The sequence below is a fragment of the Dermacentor silvarum genome, chromosome 5, assembly GCF_013339745.2.
Source record: "Dermacentor silvarum isolate Dsil-2018 chromosome 5, BIME_Dsil_1.4, whole genome shotgun sequence".
NCBI lineage: Eukaryota > Metazoa > Arthropoda > Arachnida > Ixodida > Ixodidae > Dermacentor > Dermacentor silvarum.
This window is the reverse complement of record NC_051158.1, coordinates 15976864-15998098: the sequence shown is the minus strand read 5'-3', so window position 1 is coordinate 15998098 and position 21235 is coordinate 15976864. Positions and strand designations below refer to the sequence as shown.

The following is a 21235-nucleotide window of genomic DNA, read 5'->3' as shown; positions in this document are numbered from 1 at the left end:
CGAGATTCAACTGTAAATTGAATGCAAACGTTTTAGCTGCATTCCGTGACTGTCGCATACGCGTGGCAGCTGGGTGCACATGTTTTGCATATATGTGGGCCTTGAAAATTGTTGCTTTAGTTATAGTGTGGTACCGCTTATAGTGCGGATATTCGCGACTCCGGCGACTTACGTTATAAGCGGTCTACACTGTATTTCGGGTATGACATGGAGTGTGCATCAGCGGACAGGCTAGTATATGCAGGCACAGCACTTGAAGGGTTAATAATTTTGCCTCATACCAGTGCCCGCTCGTGCTCGGTGCGCAGTTCCTGCTGCGCCTGCCGCAGACTGGCCGACCGATGCTCCAGCTGCACGGTGAGCCGTGCGCACTCCGCCTCCGCTGCTTCGGCTCGTGCCGCCACCAAATCTTTCTCCCGGCGCAGAAAGTTCACCACCTCGCGAAGCTGTTCTATGTTGCGGTCCCCGCTGACGGCACCAGCTGCGCCATCAGCAGCCGGCGTCTCGGGCCACGTCTTCTGCTGCAGCACTGAAACCTGAAAGCAACACAACCACCAGCAATTAGCAATGGTGTTAAGACACCTTCTTGTAGACTACAAGCACAGCTTGCCAATCCATGTACGTTCAAATATATTAACAACAAATAAATTTCTTAAGACATTTTTTGTCCTGCAGGCTTTCGTTAAATTAACCTGATAGACCAACGAAACTGGTCGAATTAAACAAATCGCTGAAAAAATGACAAAACACGCTGCCGACACAGTTGGCAGTATTTTTTTAAGTTAGCTTCGCCGCAATACAGCCATGTTATGTGGTGAAGCATACAAAGCAAAGAAAGGTGCTACTGTTATGGGAAATAGCATGTGCTCCTTAATTTACACACACACACGTACCTCCTCAAGTCGCAGTATGCGCACCGAGAGGCCAGAAAGTTTACTGGCATGCCTTCAGAGTTTCCGTACAATCCGTACAACTCCATCGACTCAATAGACTATTGACTCAATGGTCATTTTTTATTTGAAAGACTATTGGCTTGAAGGCCTTCGAAATGCCTGTTACAACCGATATGAGGAAGGAAGGAGATATGAGAAAGGAACTTGGGCACATGCACACACCTGAGAGCTGAGCATTTCCATTTGTTGGTGCAGCAGGGAGTTCTGGTGTGACAGCTCCTCGACACGCTTAGCCAGTGCGTCCTTCTCAGCACGTAGCTGCTGTTCCTGCTGGGCCCAAGACTCACGAGCCGCTGTCAGTGTCTCCTCGGCACCCTTGGCCCGCTGTTCCAGCCGAGAGATGTCCTGCCGCACTTGGTCCAACTGCGCGCAGAAAGGAAAGTCGCAGAGGGCCGCTCGAAGGAAAGCTTTTAGTGTTACACAAAACGCAATAGCAGGTCTCATGACAACAAGGACGCCAATGATAACAATGACAACCGCAGCAAAGGCACAGTGAAGACAATGACGATGGCAATGACAATGGCATGACAATAAAGAGCATGGTGCAGTTATCCTGACCAGAGAACCACAACGAAGAGCTTGGTTTGCAAGGCTGGACTTCGTAATGTGCTACTTCACATCAACTCCAACCCAGTACTTCGCATATAGAGAAACAGAGCACCGAGGGGGGAGGGGCTGGAAGGCTCTCTCCAGATCGCCACATAGAAAAAAGAATGCTTACTTTGGCGGACCTTTCTTTTTTTGGTTGGGGGAGTTGTCAGGTCCAAGAAAATACAGTAAAACAGAATGTTGACAGTACACACCTCTGCCCTTGTTGCCGAGAGGGCTTCAATGTCAGCCGCATGCAGCAAGACTTCCCGTTCATACTTCTCCTGGGCCTGCATGCCAAAAATAAACAGCAAACTCATGAAGCTGTGCTAAATGATATATGGAACAGCAGGAACAGTGCTTCGTTCTATTAAACTGAAGTTATCACATATATTCGTTGAGTAGCTCTAACTAATTGAGCGCTACAGAACTAAGGCTTGGGAGATTGTAAGGTCTAACATTTGCAGAAGCAACTGGACAACCTTACAAGCGACTCGTTGAAAACTGCCACAAGCCCAAAACCACTTGAGATGCCGTAAACTGGTGTCTCTGCAGCAGAATAACAAATGCACACAAGTCCCAAACCTGCTTGGCGAGTGAATTCTGCACGTCCTGGTCAAGGACATGCTCAGCGTCTCTCCGTGCTCTGTCTGCAACCTTGCTCTCGGCTTCGACCAGCTCATTCCGAGTGGCCGCCAGCTGCTTCTCCAGATCTTCAACCTGCGCAAGTGAGATATAATGGCGCGTCTCTTCATGAGAAAGGTTGCCATGACACGCAAAACAGCTGGGAGCAGTGGTCATAGAAACACGGGAACTAGTGGTAATTAGAGCTTACATAATTCAAAACTCTCATCAAATGGAACAAACTTCGAAATCTCGGTTGAGCCACTGTATCCCTTTCATGCACGGTGTCCACATTTGCAGCCACAACTTTACTTGGCCACTGCAGTTCAGTGGTGGCTAAGAAAAAGCAACAGAAACTGAGCCGTCTTCTTTTCACTTCGAAGTGCTGCGTATGATGCGTGCTGCATTTGATAAGAATTTCGACGTGCTGTGGTCTGGCAGCAATGTTGAAAGAATAATTTTTCTTTTCTCGTAATGCATGCAGCCAATAAGTAAATTCTGCATGAACAGTCAACCGCAAAAGCTTGCGGGACACAAGGATCTGCCAAGAAGCTGAATTCTCGCAAAGTTTGCTCACACACCCTAAATTAAATGTTCCAGCATATAGCAGCTTTCGCCACCTACGCAGTGATTCATTAAATTAGAAGCGCCATGCCATAACAGTGCAGAAATTCACATTTGCAGGGGAAACTGTGTCCTGCAAGCTTTTGTGGTTGACTGTACTTCGAGCCTGTGATTCAATTCATTTTATGAAAAACTGCATTATGATTGGCTGCCATAATCAACAGATATTTACTCTCGAAGTATGATCACTCACTAGAAAGTGCACGAAGCAACATCCTATACCACCTTGTCTTTCTTGTAGTACAGTGCCAAGTACCTTGGACTAAAGTGTTGTAAATTTGACACATTTAACAACAGTCCATAATTCGCACTTGAAGGGGATATTTGTACTAATACTTTTTGAACACTTAATTCAAACATAAGCTTTGGGATCATTTGACAATTTAGCCTTCCAGGGTAACCCGACTAGAAAAGACACTCAATGAGCCATTGACAAACAAAAGTGCGTACATCCAGTACTCAGGTTGGTGCATATCTTGACGGATGCTACTAACAGATGGGCAATAACAAAGGTGCATGTTCGTGTGCAGTCTCTCCCACTTCTCACCATGACAGAACACAGTGATGGCCAGCCACTCACTCTTACAGTTTGTAACTGTTTGGCATGTATATATCTGTGCAACAGCCCATAATTCTACTTTAGGCTAGATTTCATTCAACTGTAAACTGATGCCATACGTACTCTCGCTTGTGTTTGTTTAACAAGGTTTATTTTGCTAGCCCACACTCTATGGGAACCTTTCTTTTGCCTCCCACATGTTTCTTCTCGCAGCGACCACCAATTCAAAAGTATGAGTTCCCTCATGCAGTACCAAACTTTTTCTTTTCTCTGATTGTGTTTTTCTGGTTCTTTTCCCCGATTCTTTCATACCTCACCCAAGCAATAACTTGAATGATTCCTCCTCTTCCGTCTCTGCAATTACTGATGCTGTCGCCTTCAAGAAAGCAATGTCTGAAACTGTGCGTAAAAAAAAGAAAAACTTCTCTATGGAAGCCTCTGGGATTTTAAGAGTGCCGAAATAAATAAATAAATAAACAAATAAACTGCAGATGACTCAAATAAAAATTTGCTGCCTCTAGAAGTCTCAACACAAGTTGACTACGTTCACTTTCGGCCACAGTATTGGCCACAACTGTGTATGAGCAACAGCTGCTGCTAACACCCTTAGCAGAACATGCGACTCAGATGCGGAATGCTACAGAACAGCTCTTGTGGCACTCTGAATACTCCAAAGCTATAAGGGGTAAGCTCAACTCTCTCCCAAGTAATCCCCAAGGCATACGTACTGACACTTGGAATGGTGCAACATTACGAGACTCAAAAACAGCAGCGCATTAATACTGACATTAACTCCTTCCCTACCATGGGGAAAATAGGCGTTTTTTGTATGTCACGGCCGATGTTTTTTCTGAAGGAACTACTGCACTCAGTATTAATTGCAATACATAAACAGAAAGCAAAATGAATGCACTTTTCACTCATAAAAGTTTTATTAACGAGATGTATGTCATAAAAAAGCTATAAATTGTTAAAATCAAGGTTGTGCAATAAAATTGAACAAAATTTGTAAAGACGCTTGCATCTACTAAGAAAAAAAATGTTACAAAAATTATGAGATATACAAAATGTATTGCCGTCTATTAGGCACCATCTCCGAAAAAATTTAACAGGTATTTCGCTACAAAAATTTCACTGCAAGCACTACAGTTCGGCGTGCCGGGCTGCGGCCGCCGATGTTCCGGGCTGGTTTGCGTCGTCGTCGCTTTCAGACTCAAAATCTGACGAAAAGTAAGCGTCCTCTGACTCGCTGCTATTCGATGTATCGATAATTTCAGCCGCAGAGGCAGCGGAATCGCACTATCTGCAATCTCCTAAAGCGCGTGCGCCGTTTCCAGAGCTGGACATTTCTGCCGTTCTGCTTTGACGATCAAGAAACTTCGGAGCACGTATATCCGCGCCTGGCAGGCAAAAAGCAAACTGTTTAGAAAACAAAAGTACAGCTTCTCCTCTTTCATGTCCAATGACACAGTGTGTCCGTGAGAGGTGCGGAAGGTCTCGAAAGTGGTGTTTCACCATCAATAGAGGGCTAACCATGGGCGCGGTACAGAAAGAGTTAATACAGCTCCCTGCAATGAAAGCACTAGGACTGCCACAACAAAATGGACCCACTGTGCCATACAGTTTCCTACTAAAATTACTATAGGGCGTGGGAGTTCCGAGCGCTTGCAGTGTTGATGTACGACGCCATTCTGTTTCCAAGAACCACTATGCTCCTCGTCTCCCACCTGGATGGGATGACAGTGATTTAATTAGCACTTCTCATTTCAGCTGTCACTCAACCCACAGAGGGTCAGCGGGCTGCTTCCACTGGCCCATTTTCGCCTGAACTGGGGCCGCTGCTCACGCACGTGACATGGGGATTCGAGAGACCCACATTAGGGTATCAGCAGGTGCATACGTGCCAGTCAGCTGTTAATTTGGCTCGTTAGGGCTCCTGGCCTCGGTGCACACATACATCCTTCTGTCGTCTTGATCTCAGGACATGCCCACATTTGTTCCTCTATGCTATGTTTCTCTCTATGCTATGCTATGGGGTGGGCAATGGCAAGCTGTACACTGGCTGAAGGATAGGTGGCCACTCTAGAGAGGTCTTAAATTGTATGTTTGATTTGTAGGGGTGCACCGTTTACCGCCACCGACAACTATTTGGCCATTGCGTAATCAACTTTTAGTTCCATTGTAAACAACTTTGTTGTATAGAAACCACGAAGAATAAATGTACAATTGTTTTTTTGGAGAATGTGTGGGGTCTCATACATGTGCCCTTGGGACAAAGGAACGACAATACAGTAGTGCAAACAATCACAAGGGCATTTATTGCACCTTTCATACACTAATGCACACTAGCCGAATTACTACCAATTGAACATTCACACGGGCGCGCGACAAATCAAGGAAGTCCGACTCACCGCGACCCGATAGCGAGCGAATACGTTCGCCCCATGCTATGACAGCATCGCCTAGTCGTTCATGTGTACGGTCACGCGAACGGTGGCGCACTCGAACGATCCGTGTTCGTCCATACCGGTGTCCCGCTCTTAGCCTCGCGCGACGGTCGCGCGAAGATCCGTGTTCGTCCATACGGGTGTCCTGCTCTTAGCCTCGCGCGACGGTCGCGCGATGCGGGCCGGCGCACGCGCGAAGCGTCCGTGCATGCTGGCCGCCGATCCCAAGCCCAAGAGAAAGCACTTTCGACCTTTTTCTCCCAAGTTACCCCGCCGTTCGGTGGCGTTAGCATCGCGACACTCGCGCCATCTCCCGCAATGCGCCGCAACCACCACGACCGCTGCCGGGCTTAGCCACGCGGAGAAGCCGGACTACAGGAGACATGCGGGGAAAACAACATCAGGGGACGCGTGAGAGTCGCGCATCCCTCCTCGCTGTGCACGGGCTTGCCTTCCCTGAACTTGAGAGTGGGTGAAACCACGCACAGCAGTGTGTAGGCACATGGCACGGAGCAGGCGTGAACGTGGCACCCTATAAGGCTCAGCGTGTTTGAACTCAAGGTGGTCTTGTGCACAGTGTACACAGCTTGAAGGAAGGAAGCTGTGTGTGTGACCACAAGGGAATTCCGATGCCGCAATCGTTGCAACACCATCGGAACAACGATTATAACATACATTTGTCTGATATTTGTGCTTGCTGCTTCGGGCGCTGTTGTGGCTTCATTTACTACACTTTATCTGCCTGCATTGACCTAAATTTGGAAGCGATAGAAGAAATTTTCTGAACGCAGAATGTAATAACACTCTGCACACATGCACAATCCATGCAAATTGTTGCACTTAGTTATTTATTGAATATGTGACCACAAACAGATTGGCAGATTATAATGTAATATGTTGTTGAAAATGATCAAAATCACAAAGTCACAAAACCATGCGAAGCAAGAAGATCAAACTTCAGGGCAAATTCATGTGCTACTTATCAAATTCCCATGCTGCCTGAACTGCCATGCTGAACTGCCAGCTCCTGTAGACACTAGCGTTCTCTCTACAAGTAATTTTTTTGTAGGGAATTCTGTGCCCCACAAGGCCTGAAATCTCATCCTGTCAAGTGTGCTAGAGTCTGTCTCTAGCACAAACTGCATAGTAAATGGCAAGAATACACAGCAGAAAAAAGAAAGTGAGCGTGTGAAATCTTTGCAATGACGAACCTTGGCCTTGTTTTCCTCGAGAAGGCGCACCTTCTCATTGGCCAACTCGTGGCACTGCTGCTCCAACTGTGCCACCTTGTCCTCCAGCTCGCGCTTTGCTGCAGGGCCAATGCAAATCCAAAGGTACAACATAATAAACCTGTTGACACACGTTTCATTACACTGTTTCTGGGTCAACGTAAGAAGAGCACTACTATCGAAATTGAATTAGGGCAACCATTTGTGAGTTGTCACTCACAAATGGCTTTATTTTTTCAAGAACTGCCTTCATGGTCTGTCTTGGAATGCACACCATGGACTGCTTATAATGTAAGTTGCTAAAGTCCCAATTATCCGTAATACAAGTGGTACCGTACTATAACAAAAACGACAATTTTCAATTACTGCACACTAGCAAAACATGTAGACCAGGCAGCTATCTGCATTATGACCAGTATTTATTTTTGCACAGCTACACCATAAGTGGTATGTATATACCCGAGTTCTATGGAAGGGCAAATGGGAGTCAAAAAAATGTCGCAGTTTCACCCGAAAGGCGAAGCCTCAATTGCGATAGCAAATTGGTAGAGAGCTATACGGAGTAAGGATAGTAGTTTTATCAGGTGCATAAACTTGGACATGTAACAGAACCAGCAATGCGCAGAACTATGTCGATGCCGTCGGTGTTTTGCCCGCGTTCGCACCGAACGCGCGCAGCGTTGGTGACTGTTGCCGGTGCCTCTGGCAGCGGCTTGGAGGTTTCGACGAGATCAGAACGGGACACTCGTCGAGCAGCGTCGAAAGTCTTTACCACATTCTCGCTCGCAACCTTTTTATATAAATACGCATTTGGAGCCTCAGCTAAGCGTCGCCTCCCTCCCTCCCTCCCGTCCCCTCCCCGTCCCCCCCCCCCCCGACCTTTAGCGCGACGGAGGTCGCATTTGCTCTCCGCCGTGTGTTTGCTCCCCGTGAAAGCACGCGTCCCTCGCGCACTTTCACTCGCACATACAGCATAAGGCGCGCGGCGTCATACGGAACCTCATATGGAACCCGTTGGATGTCATGCAGAACCTCACGGAGACGGCGAATTTTCACTGCGTCCATCAAGAAAAAATAAACTGCGAAAGTAACGCGAGGGGTGACTTTTTGTTGTGTCCAGCAAAAAAAGAATAAAACGCTACAGTAACGCAAGACCACCAGATGCATGAAAAAGTCACAGTTTCGCCCAAAAGGCGAAGCATCAATTGCGATAGTAAATTAGTAGAGAGCTATACAGAATAAGGATAGTAGTTTTATCACCTGCATAAACTTGGACACATTCGTTTACTAACTGAACTAACAAGTATGGTGTGAGCGCGCAGAAGCAAACATGAATAGATGACACTCGATGACCGCAGACAACCACTGTCAAAACGCTGGCGTGAGCAAGCGCGGCAGCAGCAGCGAGCGAAGGTTCGCCCGATCTATCACTTCAACGGAAACTGAGCAGCGAAACCACAGCGCGCGCGACAGCCCGCAGCAGCGCAAAGTACAAGTATGCCGTTGCAGCAGAATAGAAGCCGCACCCCCCCTCCCTCCCACGCTGCCTTCCCACTTTCCGCTTGCATGTGAGATCAAGTCGCCATTTCCCCTTGTGCCAACGGGCTTCTAAATGTGCAGTTGGTTCCGGAGCACAACGGCACCCCCACCTCCCTTGCTTCCATCCCCCCATGGCCTTTTGCGCGAAAGAGATGTCGCGCTTGCTCTCCGCCGTGCGTTCGCTCTCCGTGAAAGCACGTGTCCCTCGCGCGCTTTCACTCACACATTTCACTCGTGGTTTAGAATTGGGTACATCATTGCACTTTTTAGACAACTTGAATTCCAGTATTCGATTGTAACCCGAGGATCGACTTCAGGTAGCAAAAAACTGGGGAAAAACTCGCGTTACAATAGAGTAAATACGGTACCCTCAAGAACCAATGTTTACACTTCAACAAAATCCCCATTTGAAGCTACCTGCATTTGTTCTTATGTCCCGCAAGCAGACAAGCTCGTCAAGTAGCAGCTTTGTGTCAAGGAGTTACGTGACCCCCTTTGTAGTTTTTTTGATTAAGGAGCTGCCATGCCTCAGTTTTCGTGCCACCATTAATACTTAAATCTGGAAACAAAAATTCAAGGACACCTAAGCACTTATGAGTTGTGAATGCGAAAGTGTTAATGCTCAATTGAGCGCCGCTGAGTGGTCCTTTGAGTTATGAACTCCTTGTAGGCAAGCGAGTGCTCTCTGCCCTCACGCAATACCATGGCAGAAGGTGTTCCCTTTCACCTACTCTGCTCTGTCGAGGCCAATGGGAAGTTTTGCTGCTACAGATGCCGCTGGTTTTTTTGCTCAATGGGCCATTTGACACTTTCACATCAAAAGTGCCTCAAGCACACGGTGTCAGTTGAGTCATATTACCTTGTTCGCCAAACCTGCCACAGTTCTGACTGAGAGACACTGCAGGTCAAGCATACATTGTGGGACAACTGTGTGCTTGGCCAGAACAGAAGCTGATCGCCCTCCATTAGAGCCACATGCAGAGTTTACAGCATCCCAGGAGTGCGTTACGGTACATTTGACTGGTTCTTACCACGCTCTGAATCAGAGTGCAAGCATGTGGAACACGCTCTAGATTGGGAAAGGAGAAAGCGTGCCTGACCCTGTATGTTCAGCCAATCACCAGAGCAATCAGAGGCCATTAGAGGAAACACGTCAGCACTTCTTACGTAAACAACAAGGTGTGCAGGTGCAGAGGTGGTGCCTGCTATCGCTGCTACCACCGCAGCCGGCACCACGCCTAGAAACAAAAACTGCATGGGCCACTGTGACCGGCACTCCACCAGATCTCAGTTACATTCTTAAGTCCAAAGTGAAAGAGGCCCCAAGTACTCCGAGCTGGCACACAGTGCTCTGAAAGAACAAGTGAATGTGTTCCGAGTGCTTGATCACGACCAACCAAAAGTAAGGTGTGCCACCAGAGCGCTCTGAAGTGCTCGGGAACCACCAGCCAAATGTACCATAAGGAAGCCTCCAACATCAGTGAAAATAGAATATGCACATAGCTCTCCTCGCAGCAGTGGTAATAAAAACAACTCACCCTGCTGCACCTGTTCCAAAGCCTCACGGCAGTGACCGCTGAGGGTGTCCTGCTCAGCAAGGCGCGCTTCAGCCTGAGTGCACACTGCCTGCAGGGACTCGGAGTGCTGCCGCACAGCTTGCAGCTCTGCCTGGAGTTCTGAAAGCATGAGTAAATGCAATGGGAATGAAATACCATGCACAAGGGTGACAAAGGAATGAAGAGGTACGACAACCAGGGCTCAAAATAGCTTTTGCGGAAAGAATTCTAACAGTTTTCAAGTCCTTTCAAGGTCCTAACAAAGAATTGCTCAAAGAACTGCTCAATAAACTTTTTCCGTGCAAAACATCACCTGCCACCACAAAAAAGATGGGTTTCTACCACCAATATGCGAATCAGATTGTATTAGCTTGAGTCTAGGCTTGCGTAAACCTTGCGGTCAAATACACATCCTGGGCTCACCCTCGCACACTTTCACTGGATAACTAAATATGGCAATCCAGATTCACCTACTTTGGACGTAGAGCTGTATAGGTACAGTTTAGGAGGAGCAACATTTCAAGAAAGGCTCAATATTTCCCAAGTCGGGGCACGTGGCTAGAGTTTCAGATTTGCAACCTGCCCTTATGCACACAACCAAAAGTGTGTTGCACTGTTTTGCTAACAGCTAGCTAAAACTGCCCTAAAGTTTGTCGTTTTCAAGGAAACTCACATTCCCGCAAACATTTGATGTCTACTGTACATCAGCTGGTAGATCGTAGGCGTTTTTCGTACCAAATCAGCAATACCAGTTTTGCAATAAATGAACAGACCCTTTGCATAATTGTACAGCCAGCATTCCCGTGAAGCAGTTAGCCAAGCTAATGGAAGCACAGTCAATTTTGCAATCTGCACAGTTTGCTCAGTTTGGTTAGTCTTATGACATGAAAAATGCAGGCGTAGCCTCGTGATGAGACCGTGTACAATAGATAGGGCCTAGCATATGCATTTTGCATTTTGTCTTCATTTGAACCATAGCTGGTGCCACTATAAGTTGGACAATTAAGCATGACACTTGCGAATTTGGAAGATGGTCTATTTAAAGAGGCGAAACATCGCAGGGGCTCACCTTTGACCTTTTCCTGAGTCTTGGTCAGGAGGCTCCTCAGTGAGCTCACTTCTGCTGACTCGGCTGCAATGCAGAAGAGCGTCGTCATGACCAAAAGATCACGAGGGCCATGAAAACATCAGCAACGAATGCTGTCGCAAGCTTCATCGTGCAAAACAAAATTGGCTAGCTGTACTGTCCGAAATGTTCAGCAATGTTACCTATCACATCATGAAAGGATTTTAATAAACTGATGCCGTAGGTACTTGCCTCTCAGAGAACAGGCACACAGACCTTAAAGGCCAACTGCAACAGAATGTCACCTTGGCTAGAGTTATAAATGAGCAGTACTATATACATTCAAAGCAATCTCGGCAAAGCTGCAGGGTTGGTAATTGTATGGTTCTTTTTATTACCAGCTCGTACTTTAAACGGAAAATCATGTGCAGAGGCTGCTCTAATACCTACACTATCTGAAACTAGGCTTTTGAACGAGTCCAAAATTTTGTTGCAGTTGCTCTTGAAAGAAGCATGGACAGGAGAGTTCAGCATAAAATTGCAGCGCTCACCTGAGGCTTCGCTACGCGCTTGGTGCGACTGCTTCTCAGAGAGCTGGAAAGAGAATGAAACAAAAAACAGTTTCAGTAGGGCCGCGTCAAAATTCAGGACACACAAGCTTTTCATAATGCTTAACCCCACAATGCCCTACATATCATTTTTGATATGCTGAATTTAATGCCTAAAAACTCTTATTTAAGCACTGGAAACTCAATGTAGAGCCTACACTAGCTTTTTTAATGTGCTGGAAGGAGTTTCCACTTATATAGGTAGTTCCCCGAATGAACTACTAATTAATTACCATACTAATCAATTTTTATTCAATTATCTCACTGTTTTCTTCATACCAATACAGTCAAACCTCGATATAATGAAGTTGTATTTGCAGCCAAAAACTTCGTTATATCGAGAATTTTGTTATATTGAGGTTTCTTTAATTGAATAGAACTAAGATAGGGAAATAAAAATAGTTCGATACATCGCAAATTTCGTTAAGTCGATGTTCGTTATATCCAGGTTTGACTGTATACTCGACATGGCCAAAGACAAATGTGAAGAGGTTATTTTAATTTTCTTTGATGTGAAATCGTCTTCAGGCTTTGTGGGGTTGAGCAGCTACATCAATTTTCTCAAGCAGATATCCGAATGACGAACGACGAGCTGTCGAAGAAAAGCACCCATACTTCTTGGCGTGCCTGATGAAGCTGTGCATATGCATCGACCAGCTCGTCTGTGGACTTGCGCGACCGCTCCGCCTCCGCCGCGGCACGTTCCTGGGCCTCCCGCAGTTGTCTCTCCCAGGCGGCTGCCAGCGAGGCCTGCTGCTCCGCCTGTGCCTCCAGCTGCCGTTGCAGCGACTCGCAACGAAGCTCCAGATGGGACATCTGCACCACAAGCATGACAACTGACACCAGGCTGCACTACATGAAAATCACTAAAAACTTGAGCTTGAACCACAACGAATGAGCGGACAGAGGAGTGCCTCTATGGGGATAGAAGTGAATGCTTTACAATTCGAGGGATTGTGTTCCAAAAACATTCAGACAAGCGTTTTGTCTGACGGATCACTGGAAATGATATTGGGATTTATGCGCAATGTGACTGTACTTAGAAAGTATCAATACAACCATATTCCAATGCCACCACGAACAGTATTGCTACTAGCAGGACTACAAGTCACATGTGACAAGATCCTGCCCCTGACTGGCATTAACATATTGTCGCAATATTTAAACAGACTGCAAGCTGCAAACTACAAACCACAAGCAAACTACAGGCTTAGCCTCCATGACCAGGATGCATATAGACCAGCTTAGTGACTACAGTCACACACAGTATGTGCCCAATGCCGCTAGTTCCCTAATCATTTATCCTTAGGGTAAGTGTCAGAGCCATGAGGTACGAGCCACACGTCCTTCCCACATGTCCTTTCCCTTTTTGACACTTTGGGAATGAACGTGTCTTGTAGTCTGGTTCACTCCAATAAAGGCCGGGCTACCGGCTAAAATGTCAGTAAAATAATAGCATTTATCTTGTTAAACGTGTGAATATTTTTCATGATTATTTCTCCGGGTTCAGCATACACTTTTGTACTGAATTTTTTAGGGGTGTGCGAATACTGGAATATTCGATTCGTGAATCAAATATCGGTACCTTCGATGAATGACCTGGCCGTGGTTGGTGACATGACGCGCGCAGCGTTCCCATGGCACGATCTCTATCGGTACAAGGTTCGACCACGTCAAAAGGACCGATCGAAACCATTAATGCTACGCGAACTGCAGGAACAAAAGCAGTGCATGTAGAAAGCATAGAAACGTGTGAAGATCGGGTCAATTAGCCACCGGAAGGCACGCTGATCGCATCGATTGCAAGAGTTCACTCTTCACACATGCAGATTCGCGCAGTTTCGAGCTTTCTACCCACATGCGAGCACATAGATGAACTTGCCACGCGTGCTCGTGGCACTTGCCAGCTGGTCGACCGCAGACCTGAACGCTGCTTCAACGGCTGTCAATCTAGTGTGTATGCGTGATTTTGTGAACGATCACTGATGAGCCAGCCATAGGAACATATTAATGACAAGCTTTCGACGATAGTTTGCAGCCCGTTATCACATCAGCCGATGGCAATGCAGATCTATTCACAGCGGTCCAATACGAAAAAGTCATGGTAACTCACTAAGAAAGACCGTCTTCAAAAACCTTACTCACTTTGGCCTGGTCAGCAGCGCTGCGCTCAGAATCCATACGCTCCAAGTTGAGCTGCAGCGTCTCCAGGTTATTAAGGATGCGTGCCTGCAAAACAGATAACACTTAAAGCTAAGCCTTAGCAACGCGTCTCCACTGTGCTTTTACACTATGTCCTTCTCAACGACAGTATTATGAAGATGGAAGAACATTAAACCAAAACAAATACATTTCTTTCGTCATTGCTGTAATATGGCAGAGAGCACCCATATAAACAGCAGAGTGATATTCTTCAACTGTAGCAATATACAGGATACTAAATATGCACAGAAATCAGCAGAATAAAAAGAGTAACATAGTTTACGCACATAGATTGTAATATATTCAAGCATCTCATGTAATGTATTCCTAAATTCACAATACAGTGGAACCTCGTTGACACGATTCTGCGTAATATGTTTTTTATGGATAATATGTTGTTGTTTTTTTCCCGGTAATATGATTTGGTTAGATAATATGTTGGATGATACGATTTTCGGATGATACGCTTTATTTTCCAGTTCCCGTGAAGATTGTATCAACGAGATTACACTCTATCCCTATGAATGTGCACAGAGTTAACATTACCATACATGTTATAACAAATGTATGCTTGAAGGAGACACGTGCACAGTCAGAAAGGGTTTCAACACTTAATATGCATAAAGTACTGTGAACAACTGGGCTGTTATGCACTCAAGTTAGCAAAACTTTGTTCTTTGTGAAGTGTACAGAGACAGAAGATGGCATCATCACCCATAAAAAAAAAAGCTAACACTTGATCTAATGGAATTATAAGGAGCACCTGATTATTCCAGCCATGTGAGAGTTTGCAAAATGAAAAAAATATATGGTTAAAGTTCATCCACAGGAAATTAAAATACGCTCTTCAAATCACTGTGATTTGTTTGATAGAGGTTAAGAGTGTACGAGGGCTATGTTTTACATCGAACATGTTAAGGGCTAGATTTCAGGAGATCGCATCTTTAGACGGACTGGCGTCTACAACAATTTCGGCTCCATGTACGTGGCAGTTTCCCACCAGTTGTGCCCTAGCATAGGTGTCAAAATGGATGATGGATGGCCCATTGTTATACCCCTCGTTACCGCCGATGCCTCAATAACAAGGGTTGCAATACTCGGCGGCGGCACGTCTCACCAATCGTTGTGCCCCTTTGTCTCATGACGTAGAGATCGTGCTAGCGCTCTGTCAGCTGTTACCCTTTGAACTCGCTATGGGACGGACGCTCGTTTAACCACATGTCAGGATCCTGACGATGCCATGCAGAGTGCCGCAGCTATGAATGCTGTGGCTCATACGCTAGTCTATGCCGATGGGACAGACTTGGTGCAGCAAATGCACTACAAAAAAACAAGCTTGTTAATTCACGCCTCATTAAGTCGAACTATTGGATAATTCAAACTGACTGTCGGGGTCCAGCCACACAACGTAAACCAACTTGTTATTCAGTGGTGCCACTGACGAACTGCAATTTGGAGCAAATTTTTGGAGCAGCAAAATCTTAATTTTAGATCAGTTTGGAGCATCCGGATACAGATTTCGGAGCATTGTGGAGCTAATAAACGCCAGCTGCTGGACACATCCTAAGCTATTTCAAACACTTAAAATTGACAAGCGCTATTCCAGAAAGTATTTGCTTGCTGTAAAACAATGTTGCGAACTGCCTATAAATACTTGTGTTTCCCTTTAATTTAAATGAAGACAACAAACCTGTTCACATAGTGTGCTGCAATTAGCTTATTTCAAGTTGAGTAAAGCTGCTCAGATGTTGGCTTTTACATCGTATAATTTTTCATTGGCAGCTGACACTTATGTTTTTAGCAAGGCTCTAGCATCAGTCAGAAACACCTGGCCAGACAATGTCCTCAATGCTTTTCTGAGCCAGACCAGCCTTGATGAGCCCCTCGTAAAGCTCAGTCATAGCTTCAAAAGACAGCAGGTACTTTTCAACGGTCTGTTTTTCCTCGTAAAGCTGTAGCCTCTGTTCGGCAACTGGCCGATTCACAACTGGCATCGACCGATTATCGACCAGCAATTCAAACAAGCTCGATTATTCGGACTACTTTGAGGCAGCATCACTGGCCCATAAATTTAAAGTATAAGTACGACCGAAATTTCGGACACCTTAAGGTACGCCATTCTACATAATTTGGACTCTTCCTGCACGACTGCGTGCTAGTTTGACCGCCGAGTTGAGCGGAAATAGCAATATTTTGGCGTTGATACATCGCTGGCATCGCCGCAGCACTGGAGAAACGTTAAGGCTGCGCCCATTCGCTATGTTTTAAGAGGGTCGGTCAGCATCTTGGGAACCCACCTCGGACAGAGTTGGCAGTACTGGAGTCTCTCACTCACGATGGTATTGAGAGCTGACCATGAAATTTTGGGAGACGAATCACTCAACACCGAAATTGTGAATCGACAATTTTTTCGAATCGCCTGATCCACTCGCAGAACAAGATCATTGGTTGACACTCGCTTCCTTCCCTGCCCGCCTGCATCATGAAAGTCTGTGCGTCCTGTTTGAAAGTTCCTGCCCCATTGCCGCACTTTGCGGGCACTCATGAAAGTTGTACCGTACACATTACTCATTCGTCAATGAATTTCGGCTACATTGCACCCCTCAGCATGCAGAAATCAAATGACAACACACACTTCACACTTAGCAGGAGACTTAATTGGTCGAGGCATGTTTACGTGCTCACTGCGCGCTCAGAATTGACAACTGCAACCTCACGCAATCGACGAGCATACTATAGACACTGCGCAACACATCTGTGCACAGTGTTATCAGATTTTCACTGTGGCTTTCAGTTCGCGACCAATTGGACCACGAAAAAAAAAAATTACCCTCATATTTGTGGCGACAACTCTAAGTACATGCTTCTAATTACATGCAGTTGGCAATGCTACGACATAATTGAAAGACGTGCAGCTATGCTTGGCAGTGTTAACTGCATTAACGGCAGTGTTAACTGCAACCAGACTTACCTGGGACCCTTTCTCTTGACGTAACGACTCCAAGTCCCGCTCCAGACGCAGGTTGGTTTCACGCAGCTGGTCTCGCTCCGCCCGTGCACTCTCCAAAAGCACCTCGGCACGGGATGCCGCCTCCTGTGATGTCGAGAGTTCCTGCGCAAGACAGGATGGAATCGAAAAAAAAGGCAATGTTGTTACACCAGAATCTTAATAGATTCAATACAGGCTTCCTCCACTGCGGACTCTGTCAGAATGCATTAGGTGCTTATCTTAGTATGTGGCCTACTAAGATCATGTACTGCGTAACAGCTGCATTTAAAAGGGCATCCCATGTTTGCCGCCTAAGCGGCATTAGCCAACACTTCCGGGGCGAATGTCGCACACAGACACCCAAGAAAGTGGGCGGGTTGATGGCCACTCCATTAACATAACTGGTAAAGCACCGCATGCATAATGCGGAGGATGTTGGTTTGGTCCCCGCCTGTGGCAAGTTATCTCTTCGTCCACTTTCATTTTCTTTACCTGATCATTCAATTAACAGCCCCTACACATTCTCTGGCTTCATTATTTGTCTCTTCATGTGGTTAAAAAGCTGAGCAACTTGGGAAGACTAATATATTTCACTGTGGGAACCAGTCACCTTGTGCCACGCTACATGCCCGAAACATCAACATATTATCTGGGTTTCCTTAGGTACTTACTAAAGGACATTTACATAAACGCATATGTGAAACAAGAAGGTTTGATTGACTAAGATATTCTTTAGCTCATTATCAGTTAAATACTTAACTGATTCATTAATTCATTCTACAAACTGTTGGAAGCAGATTTTGATTTGGCTCTTCAAATCTTTTACAAAAATTGGCAAAAATCAGAAAGTTAAAGAAAAGAAAGGCATAAAGTTTACATCTTTGCAACTCTACACCGAAGAACAGACATCTCAATTCTGCAAACTGTGTCAAGTAATCTACAAAGCGGACAAATATATAATGTGTTCGTTTACAGTTCATGTCAAATATTTATGCGATTATGCAAAGTCCCATTTGAAATTTAATGGTATTTTTTTTAATACTTCCAGTAATGCGACCTTGACAGGATCAATGAAATCGATGAAAATACCTAGCAGACCATAATAAAGAAGAGGCAGGAAAACCTCTCATACACACCCGAGAAACTAACGAGCACCCAGTTTTTAAGAGTTCGAAATAAAGAAAAGGTGTTACCTAATATGACATTAAAGTTCCTAAACAATGTAGAAACTTAACATGCAGCTGATTTTTTTAGCGAAAAAGATGTGGCATGCCTCTGATTCTGGCAACCAGAAAAAGGTGAAACCAGCGAACTTTACTTTCACAGAATGAAAATTTATTTTTCACTTATTGTCCATCATCACCACTCTCAACACCACATCGATGTCTATGTATGGGCTACAACATTCCATCTTCCCTACAGTCCAGTGTGCATTTGATGACTTGCATTTAGTGAACGCCTCCGTAACACTCGCATAAGAAATGGTGGCCCATGCCTAGGCTAATCAATTTGCCAGTTCGTACTGTAATGCAGACAATTTTTGGAAATGCTGAAAACATCTCATTCGGCTTTTAGTATGTAAAAAGCTTGTCCTTTGAATGAGCATTTGTAATCAAAAACTGGAAGTGGCATGACATCGTCGCCATCCTACGCAGGAACTTGTTCTGTTGCCGTTTTGTGATAAATGGCAATGACAAGTGGGACTGATGGTAGGCTGTTGCAAACGCCGCGTACAGTTTTACATCTAATAGCAGCACTCGTGCAATTATTTGGTCAACTTTTCTTGGAAAATAAATCTGACAACATCTAAGCCCTTCTTATGAGTTGTGAATGCGAAAGCATTAATGTCCAATTGAACGCCACTGAGCAGTCCTTCGAGTTGTGAACTCCTCACGGGCAAGCAAGGGCGTTGAGACGTTTGGTGTATTTTCATTTGGCCTTACCGAGGCACAGTTAGAATGCGGACAACACAGACTTCCGAGAGTGAGGGTGACATGGCGTCGCGACGATGCCCTCTCCCTTCACACAATACCTGGCACACTACACAGCAGCAGGTGTGCCCTTTTGCCCACTCTGCTCCACCGAGGCGCACTCGTGACGTGGCGTCGCAGTGAATGAGAATTTACCTGCAATTTCGCTGCTACAGACGACAGACGCCGCCTTTTTCACTCAATGAGCCATTTGATGCTTTCACATCAAAATAACATTAGTAGTGAGTAAGTACACTGACGCTTGTTACAATGGACCATGATAATCCAGCGAAAAAGTCCGTTCTATCTAAAATTAGAGTAGTATGTTGTTAAAAGGCAGAACTTTGCATACACGTATATCACTTGCCTAACCCGTCGGGTGTAGGCGATCGCAAGTGCGGAAAAAAACGGAAATTAAAATAAATAACTCAATGAACAAGTTTATACAGATAAGCCTTAAATTTGGGGGTTTACCGTGCCAAAACCACAATCTGATTATGAGGCTCGCCAGAGTGGAAGATTCCGGAATAATTTGGACCACCTGGGGTTCTTTAACATGCACCTAAATCTAAGTACAGTACATGGTTGTTTTCGCATTTCGCCCCCATCAAAATGCAGCCACCGTGGCCGTGATTCGATCCCGCGACCTCATGCTTAGCAGCCCAACACCATAACCACTAAGCAATCACGGCGGGTGATATGCGGTAGTTCTACAACCACACGGCATGTCTTCCTGTATGCCGTTTACCAGACGCTGGTTGTGGACAAATGACAGTTTCCTCGCACTAGAACAACAGCAGATAAGGGGCCAGCACAACAGCGGGGAGGCAGTCGGCCAACACTGCCGTGCTGGCCACCTCACTCAAGAGTGTCACCGCCGTCAATGACACGAACATCAGCTACAGTTTTTCATACAGAACAGTCACTGGCAGAATAAACTCGGATCGTAATTTTATCTTTCATGACAAGCAATGACCACTGCCAAATTTGTAGCATGAACGAGAGCCACAAAATGAAGTAAGTCTAACTCAGAGCCCACGTCTGGACGCCAGTGCACTAGAAGAGAGACAGCTCGACCACATCAAGCACATCACAGCCTGGATGCCGTAAATAGTAATCTATCTTTTTTTGTGTGAATCGATGCGATGAGAAATAAATCATTCTCAAAACGATTCATTTTGCGATAGTTGGCAATTGATTTTGAAGCGTTGTATGCTACAGCTTCACTTAAATGCTGTTTCGGCCTAGTGGCACCTTCGGCACTTGCTAGGGACTGAGCCAACAGCTGTAGGTGGCAGTGGGCCACTAGCATGGTTGTCACGAAAACACTCCACCGGCTGGGCATTGCATGACACACCATTACTAGAAGCTTGCTGCTAGTGTATTCGTTCCATAAGAAAAGGTGCATTTCTTGCCAATTTCACAAATGGCCAGAAATATTTATTCGCGTAATGAATGCACTCGAGTAATGGATGCACCCCCCCTTTTTCCAATCAAGTATGTTTTTTCTTTTCAACGCATAATGAATGCACCCCAAACTTGCTGCCGTAAAGTAAGAGAGACACAGTACAATTCGGCGTCTGTTATGGCGTCTGGCGGGTACAATTGTATCAGGCGCCGTATCAGATGCCGAATCGTACCGTGCGTCTCCTACTTTTATTGCGATAGCAATTATGTGGACACTCCAGGCGTATTTTTGCCGTCAGCACCGATGATAGTGCCTCAATCTCCCACGTTCGAGAGAGGAAAGCACGGAGGAAACGCGTCGTATTATGTTGTGCACATGGCGCGGCCGCACGTGCCCTATCTTGAAAGCGATCTGCATCGGGGACCGAGTCTAGGTGTGACGGCGGCTGATATCTTTGTGCGTGCTCCATTTTCGCCACTCAGTATGCGTTGAAGCGATACACAGCGCGAAGATCACTTCACTTGCTGTTACTGCCGTGCTTCCGCACACCAGTGTTTTGACAGCAAGTTTGCCCAAAAACTGGTCCATTTTAGCCGATAGTCTGTTATGGCCAGGTCCATTAAAAGCAGATTTTGCTGCACTGATAATATAGGCAGACTATATAAACAAAGTGAGAAGGATGGTCTGTTATATCTGAAAGTATGTTGTGTGCTGATCCGTTGTGACGAGCGTGGACTGTTCGGTAATCATTGACAGTGAGCTGCCATTTCTGTGCACGTTAAGAACTTTCTAGGGCAGGCCAAAACCAGGCATTTTCGGGTGAGATAACATGCCTTGAAGCACTGCCAAGCAGATGTTGCAGCGATTGAGGTC

General features: G+C 45.7%; 1 protein-coding gene across 2 annotated transcripts in view; it reads right to left on the bottom strand.

Moving 5' to 3' along the window:
- Positions 1 to 21235, bottom strand: part of LOC119452946 (nucleoprotein TPR-like) — a 134634-nt gene that overhangs the window by 76914 nt on the left and 36485 nt on the right. For both annotated transcript variants that reach the window (XM_037714907.2, XM_037714909.2), the window contains exons 16-26: positions 16967 to 17107; positions 13939 to 14022; positions 12409 to 12609; positions 11737 to 11779; positions 11189 to 11251; positions 10102 to 10239; positions 7007 to 7104; positions 2127 to 2261; positions 1757 to 1831; positions 1116 to 1316; positions 282 to 536 (exon numbers count right to left, since the gene is read on the bottom strand). In XM_037714907.2, coding sequence (XP_037570835.1) covers positions 282 to 536; positions 1116 to 1316; positions 1757 to 1831; positions 2127 to 2261; positions 7007 to 7104; positions 10102 to 10239; positions 11189 to 11251; positions 11737 to 11779; positions 12409 to 12609; positions 13939 to 14022; positions 16967 to 17107 — 1434 coding nt within the window. The remainder of the gene's footprint in view (positions 1 to 281; positions 537 to 1115; positions 1317 to 1756; positions 1832 to 2126; positions 2262 to 7006; positions 7105 to 10101; positions 10240 to 11188; positions 11252 to 11736; positions 11780 to 12408; positions 12610 to 13938; positions 14023 to 16966; positions 17108 to 21235) is intronic.